At 42.0% G+C, this 15,211-nt stretch overlaps 2 protein-coding genes across 4 annotated transcripts in view; both read right to left on the bottom strand.

The window, feature by feature from the left end:
- Positions 1 to 5,451, bottom strand: part of LOC114568962 (myosin-10) — an 82,624-nt gene extending 77,173 nt beyond the window's left edge. For 2 of the 3 annotated variants that reach the window (XM_028598660.1, XM_028598658.1), the window contains exons 1-2: positions 5,274 to 5,451; positions 2,314 to 2,691 (exon numbers count right to left, since the gene is read on the bottom strand). In XM_028598660.1, the coding sequence (XP_028454461.1) occupies positions 2,314 to 2,658 (345 nt within the window). In that variant the 5' untranslated portion in view covers positions 2,659 to 2,691; positions 5,274 to 5,451. Of the gene's footprint in view, positions 1 to 2,313; positions 2,692 to 5,022; positions 5,171 to 5,273 lie in introns of those variants that run through there. The other variant, XM_028598659.1, reaches the window with a different exon arrangement.
- Positions 5,452 to 7,058: 1,607 nt separating this feature from the next.
- On the bottom strand, positions 7,059 to 15,167 carry ddx47 (DEAD (Asp-Glu-Ala-Asp) box polypeptide 47). The gene is made up of 12 exons (XM_028599919.1): positions 14,952 to 15,167; positions 14,650 to 14,743; positions 13,152 to 13,340; positions 12,982 to 13,053; positions 12,675 to 12,793; positions 12,253 to 12,324; positions 11,941 to 12,057; positions 11,530 to 11,676; positions 9,340 to 9,477; positions 9,175 to 9,245; positions 8,820 to 8,949; positions 7,059 to 7,360 (listed from the first exon to the last, which is right to left on the bottom strand). The coding sequence occupies exons 1-12, from the start codon at positions 15,147 to 15,149 to the stop codon at positions 7,157 to 7,159; spliced, it is 1,551 nt and encodes a 516-aa protein (XP_028455720.1). The 5' UTR covers positions 15,150 to 15,167; the 3' UTR covers positions 7,059 to 7,156.
- Positions 15,168 to 15,211: the final 44 nt, after the last annotated feature.

Raw genomic sequence — 15,211 nt, forward strand, 5'->3', positions numbered from 1 at the left:
TGGCAGGTGCTGAGTCTGACTTTGAAATTTAAATTCGGGGGCCATACTCCACTACATTTTCAAATGTTTAACAATGGAGGACAAAAGCAAATTACATCCCTAGAAATGTCAACTGTGCCCATTGTTTGTTTTAATTACAAAGGGATGGAGAGCCCCTTTTTATATCTGAAAGTGAAGTGAGCTATGGACTGCACAGCATGCATGCCCAGTGAAACCAATCCTTAAAGAAAAGGTAAAGATTTACATAAAGAATTGGTGTGGACTGGCCTCAACTTTTAGCAGACTCTAACAGATGCTGATCACACTATGATTCAGATATGGAAGTCGACAAAGAACACAGCATGGGGGAGGCATTATATAATGTCTGCAGTAGATGTAGCTGAGCTCTGGGGGGGTAAGTCAAATACGCTGAAAAGCGTTAGGAAATTCTCTTCCTGATAGAAAACCAACACTGTCAGACACATGTTTTCAATTTCTCTTAGCCAAGGGGCAAATTTAAAGGCTCCAAAGCCAATTTTGAACCACGAAAAAGAGGAAACCATGACACTTTGGTATGAGAGAGAAAATTAAGAGGGGGGAACAGAAGGACTGGCATGTCAATTCAAGGCATATGCGATATTAATAATACCACTCTTATTACCCAGGCATTCAGTTCTTACTATATGACTAAACTGAAACTCACCTTTTGACCTCAAGTCTTATGTAAAGCCCATACTGTACACTTGTAATGCATTAACAAATGGATAGACTTCATCTGTCAGTGTCAGTGTTGATGCTGTATCATGTCTTGTGAGGAGGGTAAATCATAAGTGCAACCATTTCCCCCTGCAGTCCCTGAACCAGAGTGTCTCAGGTGATAACCAACCCACATTCTATTCCTGGAAAACATGTCACTAAATGGGTCAAGATCATTACCAGAACATCACAGCAGCTCCATCTGTAGTGAAACTGGATAATGGGGACGGTGGCAACGCAGTGGCACGGACCACTATGGACGTTGGCCGTGATAAATGCAGAAGTGTAAAATTATTATTGAAGTATTGGGTCTTTTCATAAAACTGGGCTGTCGAATGGTGCAAACATTGAGACGAGAAAAGGGGCTGTGGTACAGTATTCACATTCGCTCACAAGGTAGGTAGAGAACCTACAACTACCAGAATGCACTGTGCTGTACCAGACAAGGACTGGGAACAAACAATCTCGTATTACAGTCAAACGGTAAGCTAAAATCTATTTCTAAAAACATTTAAGGGCAGAAATAAGCAATACAGTAACAGAATCTTGGTTTATATTTATGCAGCGTTGCCTAGTTTTACAGATTCATCTGCGATTCCATTTTTAACCATATCTATATTTTTTTTATATCAGAGCTTTTCCAAACTACTTTACAAGCCGAATACATTTAAAAACATTTGTCTTGTGCTGTCATGTGGATGAGGAAAACTGAACTTTTTAAAACTGAGGTTATAATATATATAACATAAGGTTTTCTTGATATGGGTTATAGCTACTGGCTCAGGGTAAAGGTTGATGGTGAATGCTTCCGCATGTAAGCAGCACTTTCAAACTGAACTATATTAGTGTGTACATGGCACTAGATTTCAAGGCTAAAAGACGAGGTGACAAAATAATTCAGTTACCCTATATTTTGGGCCAAATTACATTAGTTTAGTCTTACACAGTGGCATGTTATGGAAGAGAGAGAGAGAGAGAGAGGTCAACTCATCGCTGTGATCAAACGAGGCAACCAGTAGGAGCACAAAGCAGGACAAACAAACTGAAACCAGTAGTGTTATGGAGGAGGCCTGCCTTTGGCCGAGGTGAGAGAGAAGCCATGGGGGGAAGGTAACCCAGGGGCAATAGGGAGACAAGATCCAGTGGACGTAAAAGTCTGGCAATGGTTAAATGATCTGCCACTCATACTGTCTGTGTGTGTGTGTGTGTGTGTGTGTGTGTGTGTGTGTGTGTGTGTGTGTGTGTGTGTGTGTGTGTGTGTGTGTGTGTGTGTGTGGGGAGGGTCAGGATTCATACAGAACAGCAAAAAGCTCAATGTCCTCTCTGTTCCCAAACAAAGACAGATAAAGATCTGATCTCACGTTCACACAAGAGTGTAAAAGACAGACAGCTAAAAAGTTAAGACTAGTGTGCACACAAGCAGAAAAACTGCCCATAATTTCTAAATTATAACAACTAGGAGTGAAATTCAATCTACAGCTGTGAGAACCAGGGGATCTTTGAGTTAACCATTCCCCTGTGTGTGGAAAGTATAGACCGTTACAAAAACACAGACATCTTTGAAGGCCTGTCACTCACGTATATGAGTCCCGAGTAGTAGCGGTCCTTCAGGTTGTGCAGCACAGACGCCTCATTCAGGCACGTGAGCTCGGCCATGTCTTCCACCTTGCTGAACTTGGGCGGGTTCATCTTCTGGATGTCATCCTTGCTGATCACGACCTTCTTCCCGTTCTCAGCCAGCTCCAACAGCATCTCCTCGCCACGCTCCTCCCGGATACTGGCCGCCTCAAAGCCATGGCGCTCAGAGGGGATCCACACCAGCTTCTTGGCCGTCCAGTCAGCCTGCGTGGCTGGGTTGTAAACCACAGCCCGGTCCACAAACAGGTACCGCTCTGGGTCCTCTTGCCCACTCCGATGAGACATCTTACCTGGGGTTTACCAGAGCAACGTGGCCACCTAGAACAGACAGAGGAGCAGGGATTGGCACCTTAGACATTACGTGTAAGATATGAAATATCAGAAACATAATACACACTAGAGCTGTCAACCTTCCTCTATAATACCATTCAAATTTCTTTACTAATTTTTTTAAATATTCGAATAATATTAGAATATTTAATACTCAAATGCAGCCTGTTATTAATATGTACTACACTACTCAGGTTTATGCATTGTCAGTGCCACTAAGCATGTGGTTGTTGTTACACGTTCTGTCCACTAGAGGGACTTCCAACATCAGCCTGGCCTTAAAGGGGATCTACGACATGGCGCATTGCATTTCTGGCACGCTGCTCTCTGTTTACATTATATTCCACCACGCACACAGCGACAAACAGAAATCAGCAGAGAACTCTGTAATGAAACATTATCTAACAAGTGTATTGAAGCGGCTATGTCGTAGAGGCTAACGGTGCTCGGTTAGCACAATGACATCATGTTAGAAAGCAAAGCCGAAATGATTTGTCATAAAGTCAAGTAACAATAGTGTCAGCCACGATGCTAATGGCATTGATAACTAAGTCAACAGTGCTGTCACTACTATTTTAGTGATTTATAAGCAACCTTTTTCTTGCAGATTGTCACGTTACTGAGAATACAGCTGTTAGAAGGTAACATATGAAGTCGATGCTAACTCGGACAGCTGTAGGGCAGCTAACATTAACTTTAGCTGTCTCCATGAAGCTCCCAGATAAGCTCCTATAACTCGCGACGCAGTTTGGAAACCAGAACGAGCTAACTAGTGATAACATAAGCATGTTGATTTTAAAGTCATGTTAAAACAATTTCTCATCCTTCTTCTGATTTCCAGCCGCAGCTTGTCACTCCCCCCTGTATTAACGTTACTCGGTACGTAACGTTAGCTCACAATGCCTTGTGTTTCTCACTCCCGTAACTTATTGTTCATCAGACATAAGAAGAGGGAGATTAGCTAAAGTTAGCCAACCTATATATATAAAAAAAAAAACATTTGAATAGTAATTCCAGCATTTGAATAGCATTGATTTTTTTACTATTCGTATTATATTCGACTTTCGGAATTCGTTCCAACAGCCCTAATACACACCTCATGTGCACTTTAAAATTCTCTAATAGCCCTCTACGTCTCACCCTATGTGACCAGTACAGAGGGATACTAGTTTTTAACCTTCACTTATTAGAGTGGCATATTTTGAGCACTCTTAATTCTTATTTCATTATGTAACTACACATATGTAAAAACTGAATGACCAATCACATTACAAACAGATCATTATGTGTAATAGAAGATATTAGAGCTGCAAAGATTAATCGATTAGTTTCCAACTATGAAACTGATCGCCAATTATTTTGATAATCGATTCATCTGTTTGTCGCTTTTTGTATGAAAATTCTATCAAAATTCTCTGATTGCTGCTTCTTAAATGTGAATATTTTCTAGTTTCTTCCCTCCTCTTTCTTTATTTGAATTTGTATCGACCAAACAACAAATTGATTAATCGAGAAAATGATCAACCAATAAAGCGACAATGAAAATAATATCTTAGTTGCAGCCCTATAATAAATTACCTCCTCATATCTGGTTTAGGGCTAATACCTCAATATCGATATTGCGGCGATATTCTAGGGTTGACAATGTTATGGTGCTCTAACAAAATATCTTCACACTTTGATTTTAGCTAAATAATCATCAGTAATGTGGACATAATATCTAAGTGAGGAAACAACTAGAACAGTCTGGTAAGTTCAGAAAAGTACATCGCTTTACTGTAATGCAGGCTTTAAAACCAGGAAAAGACAACACTTATGTCATATCACGATATTACAATATCCAAAATCTAAGACGATATATCTAGTCTCATATCATGATATCGATATAATAGCGATATATTGCCCAGCCCTAATCTGGTGTAATAACAAAGTAACGCACAGGACACACTGAGGAAGGGATACAGTATGTGATGTATCCCTGAACGGTGACACGAATTAAAACTTGGACTACATTTCGAAACCCAGGTTTTTAGTGTAGGTCTGGTGGTCAGCACGACTTCTCACTGGACGGGTCTGCACAATAGTAATGCGCATACTGCGTATGCTTAACGGCGGATCGGACGTCGTGAACGGCACACTACAGTCCCCCCTTCGCCTAGAAATCTTGCGGTAAAGCAAAAAGCCCAGTGTTAACACATATCCGCCTCGTCCAGATATCATCAACCTGCCAACCTGCATTTGTCTATACACATGGTGGAGCTTATACAACAGCTGAGCTAAAATAGCACTTATTCTGTTCTCTATTATGAGTTCCATTACCTTTTATCTAGCGGGGGAAAGGGTCAGCAAGCTGTGCTACCTCACATTCAAAAAGTGTGTTCTTAACTCACGAGCTAATTGCCTAAATAATGACCAACGTCACAGTCAATCTAAGTTTCCAGAGAGACCTCCATGCATCTATCCGGGACTCTGCTCCGTTTACCCACACTGACTATTTCCCACGCGCGCTCTCTCATCCCCGTCCTCTCGCGCGCGCGCGTCCTCGCGGTGAACACTAATAACGAACTCACCTGGTGTAGTCAGCGAAGCAGCAGTCAGATCCCGTTCACCGAGCAGTCCGTGTTACGTCTCCCCGTGATGCGACCCTGTGTGCGACTAGCTGCTCCACGCGACTGAACCGCAGGCACGTATCGGGGGCTCCGGTATGCACCACAGCAGGCACGGCGCTACCTCTACACTGGGGCCCCTCCTAACCCGAGCCCACTTGACCGCTGCTGTGCCCGCCTACGATGGACTGTGCTCACATAGAGAGTGACCACGCAGATGAACACACCGCTGTCTGCGGCACCCTCTGGGGTGATTCTGCCGAGCAGAAATGTGGGCCGTGTGTGCTAGATGCCTTTAAGTCACGAATGTAAACACATTGATGAGGATTTTACGGTGACGTTATGCTTCAGTTGACGCTTTTTGAAATCTATCCCCCAAATATCTATGCATCGCACACACCCACTGGATGCAGCCTGGAGACAATTGGGCTTTCACTTTGCGGTCTTTCTCTCCCCCTCTCCGTCATTGGCTGACAGAAACCAACCCTCCAATTTGCAAACCAATGACATTGTATGCTAAATAGATCGATATTGCAACTCCAAAAATATGTTGCATTATCGCTGCAGAACATTCTGGTATACCGTCTGATACCTCACAAGGTCTTCATTCTAAACACTTAAAGTTTAAAGGAAGACACATGTGGCTTTATGCCATTCAAAGGGCCAACATTAAGACAGTGTTTCTCAAATTGGGGTACATGTACCCCTAGGGGTACTTTGGAGGACTGCAGGGGGTACAGGAGATATTTAACTAAATGTTTAATAGTAACGAGGTTGTCCAGAAAATTGTTCCTCTTGATGTAGAATTTTTTTTTTCTACCAAAAATGTGACATTTGTGTCTCCTTCTTTGGACCTAATCTATCCTTCTAAGTTTCTCGCTTTTTTCTTCTTATGTCACTGTTTTTGAAGTTTTTGATACTATTTTGACCTATTCTTGCCTTACTTCTTTCTCCAAGTTTTTGTCTCTTTTTCTCATCAGCATTTAAATGTTTTTCAGTTCCAAGTCTGTTGTTTAGTAAATCTATCGCTGACATACAGCGCTGTACTGTTCCTCTTTATAGAGACTTTTTTTCTACCGAAAATGATGAGCGCTGGTCAGGGAGGTAGGCTACATGGCTTAAAGAAACTATTCAAAAGGGTTACATTATTGAAAAAAGTTAAAGAACCATTGCATTAAGCCATCATTCCCCTTCTCCTGCTGTAAACTGAAACACCCCCCTCTTGTGTCTGAAAGCCACAACAGCAGCATGTTATGTTCAACATCACTCACCAAGGGTGTAAATATAGACAGTGCAGGCAGGCAGTGCGCTGGGGCCCGTGGGGTAAATGTGGATTTACAGTTGATTTAGCATATATTGTTGGAAAAACTCACCCTGGAATTAATATGGTTATTATATTATATAAATAAACTCATCGGATCGACACAAATGACCCGTTTTAGATGGCATCCAAATGGCAGCTTTTACTAAAAGGCGATCATTTTGAGATCTTGAAATTAATATTTTTTGTTTAATACCTATGTGCAACAATGATTGCTGGGTAATATGTATGTTTATGTTGTCCAATGTCAAATCTCTTTTTGACCATGTGACGAGAAGATATGATATACAGTAGCTAGTTTAGGCGCGAAATCTGCCAAGACGGACTGAGCATGTCTGCGAGCCAAACACCTAACGGTGTGCGTGTTTCATAAGTAGCATCTAGCGTGCACTAGAGTCCAATCACACATCACTCCACCATAAACAAGCTCTGGTTTTTACAATGGCATTTTATTACAAATGGAAAAATCTCATAGAGGGGCAGGAAAAGCATGTTATGGTTCTGTACAGTCTTAATGTAGGAGGCTTCAGCGTCCTCCCCTCCAGGCTGCTGCACCCCTTTTCTTCATCCCTCCTCTTCCTCCTCCTCCTCCTCCTCCTCCTCCTCCTCCTCCTCCTCCTCCTCCTCCTCCTCTCACTTTCTTCCTCACTCCGCTTGCTTGTTCCGTGTCATCCTCGTCTCCATTTCCTCCTCTGGGCCTTTTCCTTTTCTCGCCTTGCTCCTTCATTTCCTGAGAAAATATACACTTGTCTTAATTTTTTGGGGTAGACTTCTTTAATAAAACAATCCAGATATGACATTCACCTTTCTTAAAAAGCAGTTGCTCCCAACCCTTCACCCCAGACGTTCCCCCCACAGCAGTATCAGATGAACTCTAGTACTCCGTCAAAACGACCAGCCATGTTCCAAATATGTCGAAATTTAACTAAGTTTAAAAAGGTGCAGTATGGAAGCCTTGTAAAACTAACTTTCTGTCATATTTGCTGAAACTGACCCTATGTTCCAGTAGAACTACATGAAGCAGGTCATTAAAAAACCTACAGCCTGTAGTACGATTTGCAAAAATCCACCGCTCCCTGTTCAGATGCACCAATCAGGGCCGGGGGTGTCTAACTGTGTGTCAATAACTGCTCATGCACACGCATTAATTCTCCCTTGTAGGGAGAGGGGCTTAGGAGACCGTTTTGGGCTTTAGCAGAAAGGGGGGAGAGACTGAGAAGTTGTCGATGTTCACATTTTTTGGCTAAGACCTGGATCTTCACAATCCTACCTACAGCACCTTTAAACTGGATGTTGTTGAATACTGTACTATTAAATATACAGACACATATTGTTACAATATTTTATACCCCTAGACACCCATCTATCTTATCTTTTTAAGCTGGTAAACATAAATGAGGCCATTTTCTGAGTCTACTACTAAAAATATAGGCTACGTTCAGACTGCAGGCAAAAGTGGCCCAAATCTGAGGTCAAGTGACCAGGTAAGACTTCTTCAGAAGTAGTGTGAACACTCAAATCTAGCCCAGATCTGATTCTTTCAAATCAGACGTAGACCACTTCCATATGTGGTCCTGAATCAGACCCAGGTCTGATTTTTTTCAATGCGGCCGCAGTGTGAACAACCGAGGCGGATTTGGTGCGACTTCTACGTCAATCTACATCGACATTTGTCACAATTATGCGCTGGCGGGAGTAAAAACTGGACTAGGCCTACAACAGAACAATGATGGGGCAAGTCAATGGAGGGAGAGGGAGGTGTTAGACCTAATTAGTGTATGGGGAGATACTTCAATTCAGTCAAAACTAGAAGGATCAAGCTCTCTTTCTCTTCATTCTTCTCCTCCACAGCACCTGCTCATTAATGTTGCGGCTGCCATTACACAAACATTTTGAAATAAAAGCAAAAATGCTTCCTCCATAACCTCCCTAACTTTAGAGCAACAGCGTGCTGCGTCTGATGTCATTGTTATTGTTCTTTTGCGCATGCGGGTCAGTTCGAAACCACAAACAGTACACACTGAAATCTGATATATGGGCCACGTTTTAAAAAGGTCATGTGAACAGCCAAACCCAAAAAATTGGATCTGAGCAAAAAAAACAACAAATTAAGAATGAAGACTGTGGTGCGAATGTAGCCATAGACAGACAACACGGTTTTCCATGTGTGAGGTCATGTGATGACTTACCAGCCTGGCAAATCTCTGGGCCTCGCTCACCCTCTCCACCAACATCATCACTTCATCTTCCTGGGTTGGGTAGGCCGGAAGTTTCTTCCCAATCAGGCTTTCGATTCGCTGGAAGAGCTCCACGTCATATCTAAGATGACAGACTATGTCAGTTTCATGCATTCAACTAATTTACTTTTTACATTTTTATAGTTACCCTAACATTGGAAAAGAGGAGCTCACGTCTGTGGTACGTATAAACGTATATATAGATAAGTGAATGAGCCAGAAAAGTAAAAAAATAAGAAAAATCTAATCAAATACCAAGACAATAAAAAGAAAGTGTGGCCACAGGTGAGAAACAGGCGGTTCTTACTGAGTGACAAAAGTGATGGATTTCCCAGAGCGCCCTGCTCTGGCTGTCCGTCCGACTCTGTGGATGTAGTCCTACGAGGGCAGACACATCCAAAGACCCATTAAAATCAAATCAAATCAAATCATCGAACGTGGCAGCGATTGCTGAACATCGGCCCCGAGGTACCTTGGAGTGAGTGGGGATGTCGTAGTTGATGACGCAGTCGACGTGAGGGATGTCCAGTCCCCTGGACGCCACGTCGGTCGCCAGCAGCACCGACCGAGACTTGGACTTGAACTTGTTCAGCGATCCGAGACGCTTGTTCTGATTAACACATAGAGGAAGGTTCCAGTGAGTGAAAAAGGCATGAAATGCACAGCAAAACTCTGCAGAGAAGGGTTAGGCACTGATGGAAATGCTTCCTCAAAAGCTTAAAGTGCTCATATCATGCTTTTTGGCTTGTTCCCTTGTGTTCTATATCTTTTTTTGTGCACGTTATAAGTTCACAAAGTGAAAAAGCCCAAAGTCCCCCCCCCCCCACCCCAAACACTGTTCACCAACTGCTCCAAACAGCTCTATTGTAGTCCAGCCTTTACTTCAGAGACCAACGTGGTCACTTTGGAACACACGTTATAATGCTCGCCTAGCTGCTAGCATGGCACACCCTCATACTCTGCTTCTGACTGGCTAGTAGTCCTTACCTAGGTACTGCCAGGGCACGCCCTCATACTCTGCTTCTGACTGGCTAGTAGTCCTTACTTAGGTACTGTCAGGGCACGCCTTCATACTCTGCTTCTGACTGGCTAGTAGTCCTTACCTAGGTACTGTCAGGGCACGCCCTCATGCTCTGCTTCTGACTGGCTAGTAGTCCTTACCTAGCTACTGAGCATGTGCGACTCCCAACAAAGATGGAACAGAAGTGAGATGTCTCACTCTGTAGCTAAAACAGAGAGCTCAACACACAGGGTGAAAAGAGGAGCTGCAGCAATGTGCAGTATAACTAAAATATGGTGTTTTTTAAATTAAACATGTAAACCTTTTCTGATACAACCTCTAAATAAAATTATGAACCTGAAGATGAGCATAATATGAGCACTTTAATAAAAGTATGAGTCTATTTATTTACATAAAAAAAAAAAAAAAAAGTTGCTGTATGGCACAAAACCAGAAGAGGGTGCTGTTCTTCCATAACTATTCAACAGTCCCACAATGGCTGAACAAGGATGAGTAAAGGCCGGGGATGGTGTTCATGCTGGTCAGTAAAGATCTCTTGTTGCAGATAATGTAAAGGTAGTCCAACAATTGGTTCAAATATGGCTTATCTGCTAAACATATTGACAATGACATGACAGTGACAATGATCGGCTGATCTTTATAAATGTTACACAAAGGACTTTTCATTGCAAAACCTCTGGAAAAATTACACACTACCATTTTGGCAACATAAATTCAATTCACTATGTCATCAGGCTGCACCAAAGCAAGCTGTTCTTAACGGCGGAGCAGCTAAAGTAGGGCTGCAACTGATTCATGTCATTATCAATTAATAAACCAATTGTTTTCTCTATTAATCATCTACAGAATGTCAGCAAAGAGCAAAACATTCCATTACGTGAATTTGTCATTTTTGATTAAAAAAGGATTCATCAGCTAGGGTGGCAACTAACGATTATTTTCATTGTCGATTAATCTGTCAATTATTTTCTCAATTAATCGATTAGTTGTTTCGTCTACAAAATGTCCAAAGCAAAATGTCTTATTTTGTCTCAAAGACATTCAGTTTACTGTCACAGAGGAGAGAAGAAACTAGAACATATTCACATTTAACGAGCTGGGAATCAGAGAATTGTTTTTGTGACTCAAACCGATAAATCGATTATCAAAAAAGGTGGCGATTCATTTAATAGTTGACAACTAATCGATTAATCTTTGCAGCTCTATAATCAGCAGACATTTTCTGTCAATAGACCATTAATCAACTATTCATTCCAGATCTAAAAAAAAAATTAATTTGGAGAATTGATTTCTATTTACAAAACAGGCCTTATTGTTATTATAAACCATTTATCAAATATGTGTGGACAAAGAGAGGCAGAGCATGGTACGTGTGCAACACTGTACCTCTGTCATCAAAAATATTACAGTTCAGTGTATAACATTATACTACAGGTGGAAATTAGCAATTGTTGCTATAACCTGGCCCAAGACATATTCTCTTGTTTAACAAGTTTAATCTTTATTTGTGCATTGTCCCGGTTTCAAATAAATCTATTTCCAATTGATGCTAATGCCTCAGCCCAAGAGCTCAGCGGAAAAATGTTAACACATTTAACACCGAGTGAATGAGTGAGAGTCAGTCAGTGTCTGTAGCTTTACCTGACTCATCTGGCCATGAAGAGGGATAGCGGTGATGCCAAGGTTCCTTAACAACAGCGCCACCCGTTGGGCATTGTTACACGTGCTGCAGAAAATAATAAAGGAGTTGCCGGCCAGCTCGTTGAGGATGGACACCAGGTAACAGTCCTGCCACGGAACACACACACACACACACACACACACACACACACACACACACACACACACACACACACACACACACACACACACACACACACACACACACACACACACACACACACACACACACACACACACACACACACACACACACACACACACACACACACACACACACACACACAGTGTGAGAAACTCCAACTACACGCCATTACAAAGGGATTGCGGTTAGCAGAGAATATGCGTCTGGTTTCAGAGAACGTGCCCTACCTTGTACTTGGATGGTATGAAGACGTAGTACTGCTGGAGTTTGTCTACTGTTGAGTATTTGGTGGACACCGCACACATGACGGGGTCTTTCAGAGCGGCTCTCTGTAGTTTCTGGACCTGTAACCAAAACAAAATAATGTCAGCGAAAGAAGAAAAGCGCGTCGGCTCTACAAGTGGTCATTTCCCGGGTAAAGCTGCCGCGGTAGCAACCAGTAACAGCGAACAAAGTGAGACTAGAAACACTACAGGTCACCTACTGCGACAACTATGCCTGGTTAAAAGCCTTCTCGGTACGGTTACGCGTTTCTCTACCTTTTTGGTCATGGTGGCAGAGAACAAGAAGGTGCGCCTCTCTCTGGGAATCACCTTCAAGATTTTATCCACCTGGCAAAAACAAAGAAAACTCATACTGTCAGACGTTTAATCATTTTTGTTGCAATGTTCCAAGTTAAAAAGGTATAATACAAATCAGACAATCTGATTGGTCCGAACAGCTCTGGTTCGAGCATAGTGGCTCCACAATGGATCAAGTCCAGACCGAACTTCCCGACCTCAAATGTTGTGGGCGGGGCTAAGTTTGGCTGGCATCCAGGCTAACATATTCTACCTTGAAATAAAAGGTATATTTCCACTCAAGTTCCTTAATACTAAATACATTACAAGTACATTACAAAGAGAAGCAAAATAGAAGCGTAAACTGATAATCAATAATTGAAGAGTTTCCAACTGCCCACCTCCGTCTCAAAGTCCATGTTGAGGATTCTGTCGGCTTCGTCCATGACCAGGAACTTCAGAGCTCGTAGGGAGAAGCCCTTTGTGTTCTCCATGTGGTCTATCAACCGACCGGGTGTGGCTGGAAACACATTTTATTCACTTCATCACGGTAATGCAAAAAAGTAAATAAAAAGATCACACCGGTTCAGCACTAGCGAATTTACATACACATGCAGAGGACCATGAATTGACTGTTAATGTGATACAGTTTAAGATACCGGTATATAAATACATAAATACTGATCATAGTTTGACTTATGGTCTTACCAATAACAATGTGTGGTTTTTTAGCCAACACCAAGGACTGGGACATCATATCGATTCCTCCAACTATGACAGCTGCAGAAGAGATGAGACAAGTTTTAGGAACAGAACCATAAAAATAAAAAAAATCATCTGCATCACTGTAAACCAGTAAACCTTTAGTTGACACTTACCACACTTAATGCCAATGCTGGAACCCAGGGCCTCAAACTGCTCAGAGATCTGAAAAGCCAACTCCCTGGTAGGGGTGAGGATGAGAGTGTGGAGCCTCTGGGGCGAGGCCAGCAGCGACTGCAGGATGGGCAGCGCAAAGGCCCCAGTCTTCCCTGAACCCGTCTCTGCCAGGCCGATAACATCCCTCCCTACAGATCAAGAAGAAAGGATTGTTGGGTCTTTGTAAATGATTGAGCGGGGTCTAGACCTACTCCAAGTGTTCCGGGAAAACTCCCGTTGTGATTTGACACTATAAATAAAATTAAATTGATGTCACGAGAATCCATGCTTCGCCACCACGCAGGTGCCAAAATTCTGAAAACATGGCGGTACTCGCTTTTCTACAGAAATAACAAAAGTAAACAGATGCAATTCTTCTTCCGGAACCTGACGGGGTGCAATCATTGTGAAATATAAAGTCTACTTGTGATACTTTGGGCGGTTAAAGAACACAACAGGACGTTAAGTGAAACTCCAAATGCTGCACAACCCGGTTGCTTTTTCTGGTCTGGGCCCTTATCCTGAAATACACATCATAAAGCAGTGCTTTATGTTGAAGTTCATGGGATTTTTTATTTTTTCAATGTGGGATCAAATTGGTATCAAGAACCTTGGAATTTCACTGGTATTGGTATCAACAAAACATTTCTGATATCGTGCATCCCTAGTATTGAGCAGTGGAGGGGAGTACATACATACATTTTTCTTTTTTTTTTTTTTTTCTTTATTGTATGTCTACTACATGGGAAAAGTAACTTCATTTACATACTGTGAATCGTTTTTTGAATGAAAAATCGATTCTGAATCGAATCGTGACATTTTCTGAATTGTGTACCCCTAATACATACTGTATTTCAGTACAATTTATTGCACTTTACTTGAGAATTTCCATTCATTTTTCTTTCTAATTCTACTCCATTACTTTTCAGAGAGCCCCCTGAGGATGAATAAAGTGATTTGAATTGAATTGAGAGCTGTGTACTTTTTCACACACGTATTTGGATCATTATGTTATTATTAAAGATCTGAATGCTTCTCCCACCACAGTTGTTTAGCGTAAGCTGCACAAAAGACACAGTTAGGACTGGGCGATATGGAGAAAATCTGATATGGCAATATTCTTGTCCTAAAGTCGATATTGTACTGATATTATAGGGTTGACAATTGGTGCATTAACAAAATATCTTCACAATGAGATTTAAGATAAATAATCAGTAATGTAGATATAATGACTAAGGGGGTAAAGGTACAAATAATAGAAGATCTAGAACAGTCTGGTAACAGAAAATGACATCACTTTACTGTAATGAAGCATTTAATACCAGGAAAAGACACCACTTTAGCCATTTACGATATTACGATTTCCAAAATCAAAGACGATATCTAGTCTCATATCACGATATCAATATAATATCGATATATCGCCCAGCCCTAGACACAGTGTCAGCGATCACTCACCTTGCAGGGCTACTGGAACAGCTTCTATCTGGATCTTTGTTGGACTCTTCCATCCCAGCTGATCACAAGCCTCACAGAGAACCTCGGTAACACCCTGGGAACGGCAAAGACACCAGGTACAGACAGGTTGGAAGTTGCTGATCATGTTTTGCTACCAGGTCACACAGTCGTCAGCGTATTTCATATTTAAAAATACAGATGAATTTAGCCTAGCGTTAGACTAGCTAGCTTAAACTGCTATGCTGCTGCTTGTTTATGTTGCTAAAATGACGCCTCTTCTTCGTCCTGTTAGATAAACTTACCAAATCCTTGAAGGTCTTTACTGCCTCCTCGTTTTCTACGCTATCTAAGTGACTGTTATCACAGTCACTACTCAAACCTTCGAGGGTTTCGTCTGTGTTTGGCTTCACGCTTTCCACAACGTCGTCCGCCATGTTTTCGCCCCAACGTGTCTTCAGCTGAGCTCCGGAATGCGCAGATGCGGTAACGAGTTCGAGCATAAGCCGCAATGGTTGACGGGAATTGTTGTTTATGTGCAGTTCAAATAGTTGGCCAACTAAAA

This window comes from Perca flavescens, chromosome 15, assembly GCF_004354835.1.
Source record: "Perca flavescens isolate YP-PL-M2 chromosome 15, PFLA_1.0, whole genome shotgun sequence".
NCBI lineage: Eukaryota > Metazoa > Chordata > Actinopteri > Perciformes > Percidae > Perca > Perca flavescens.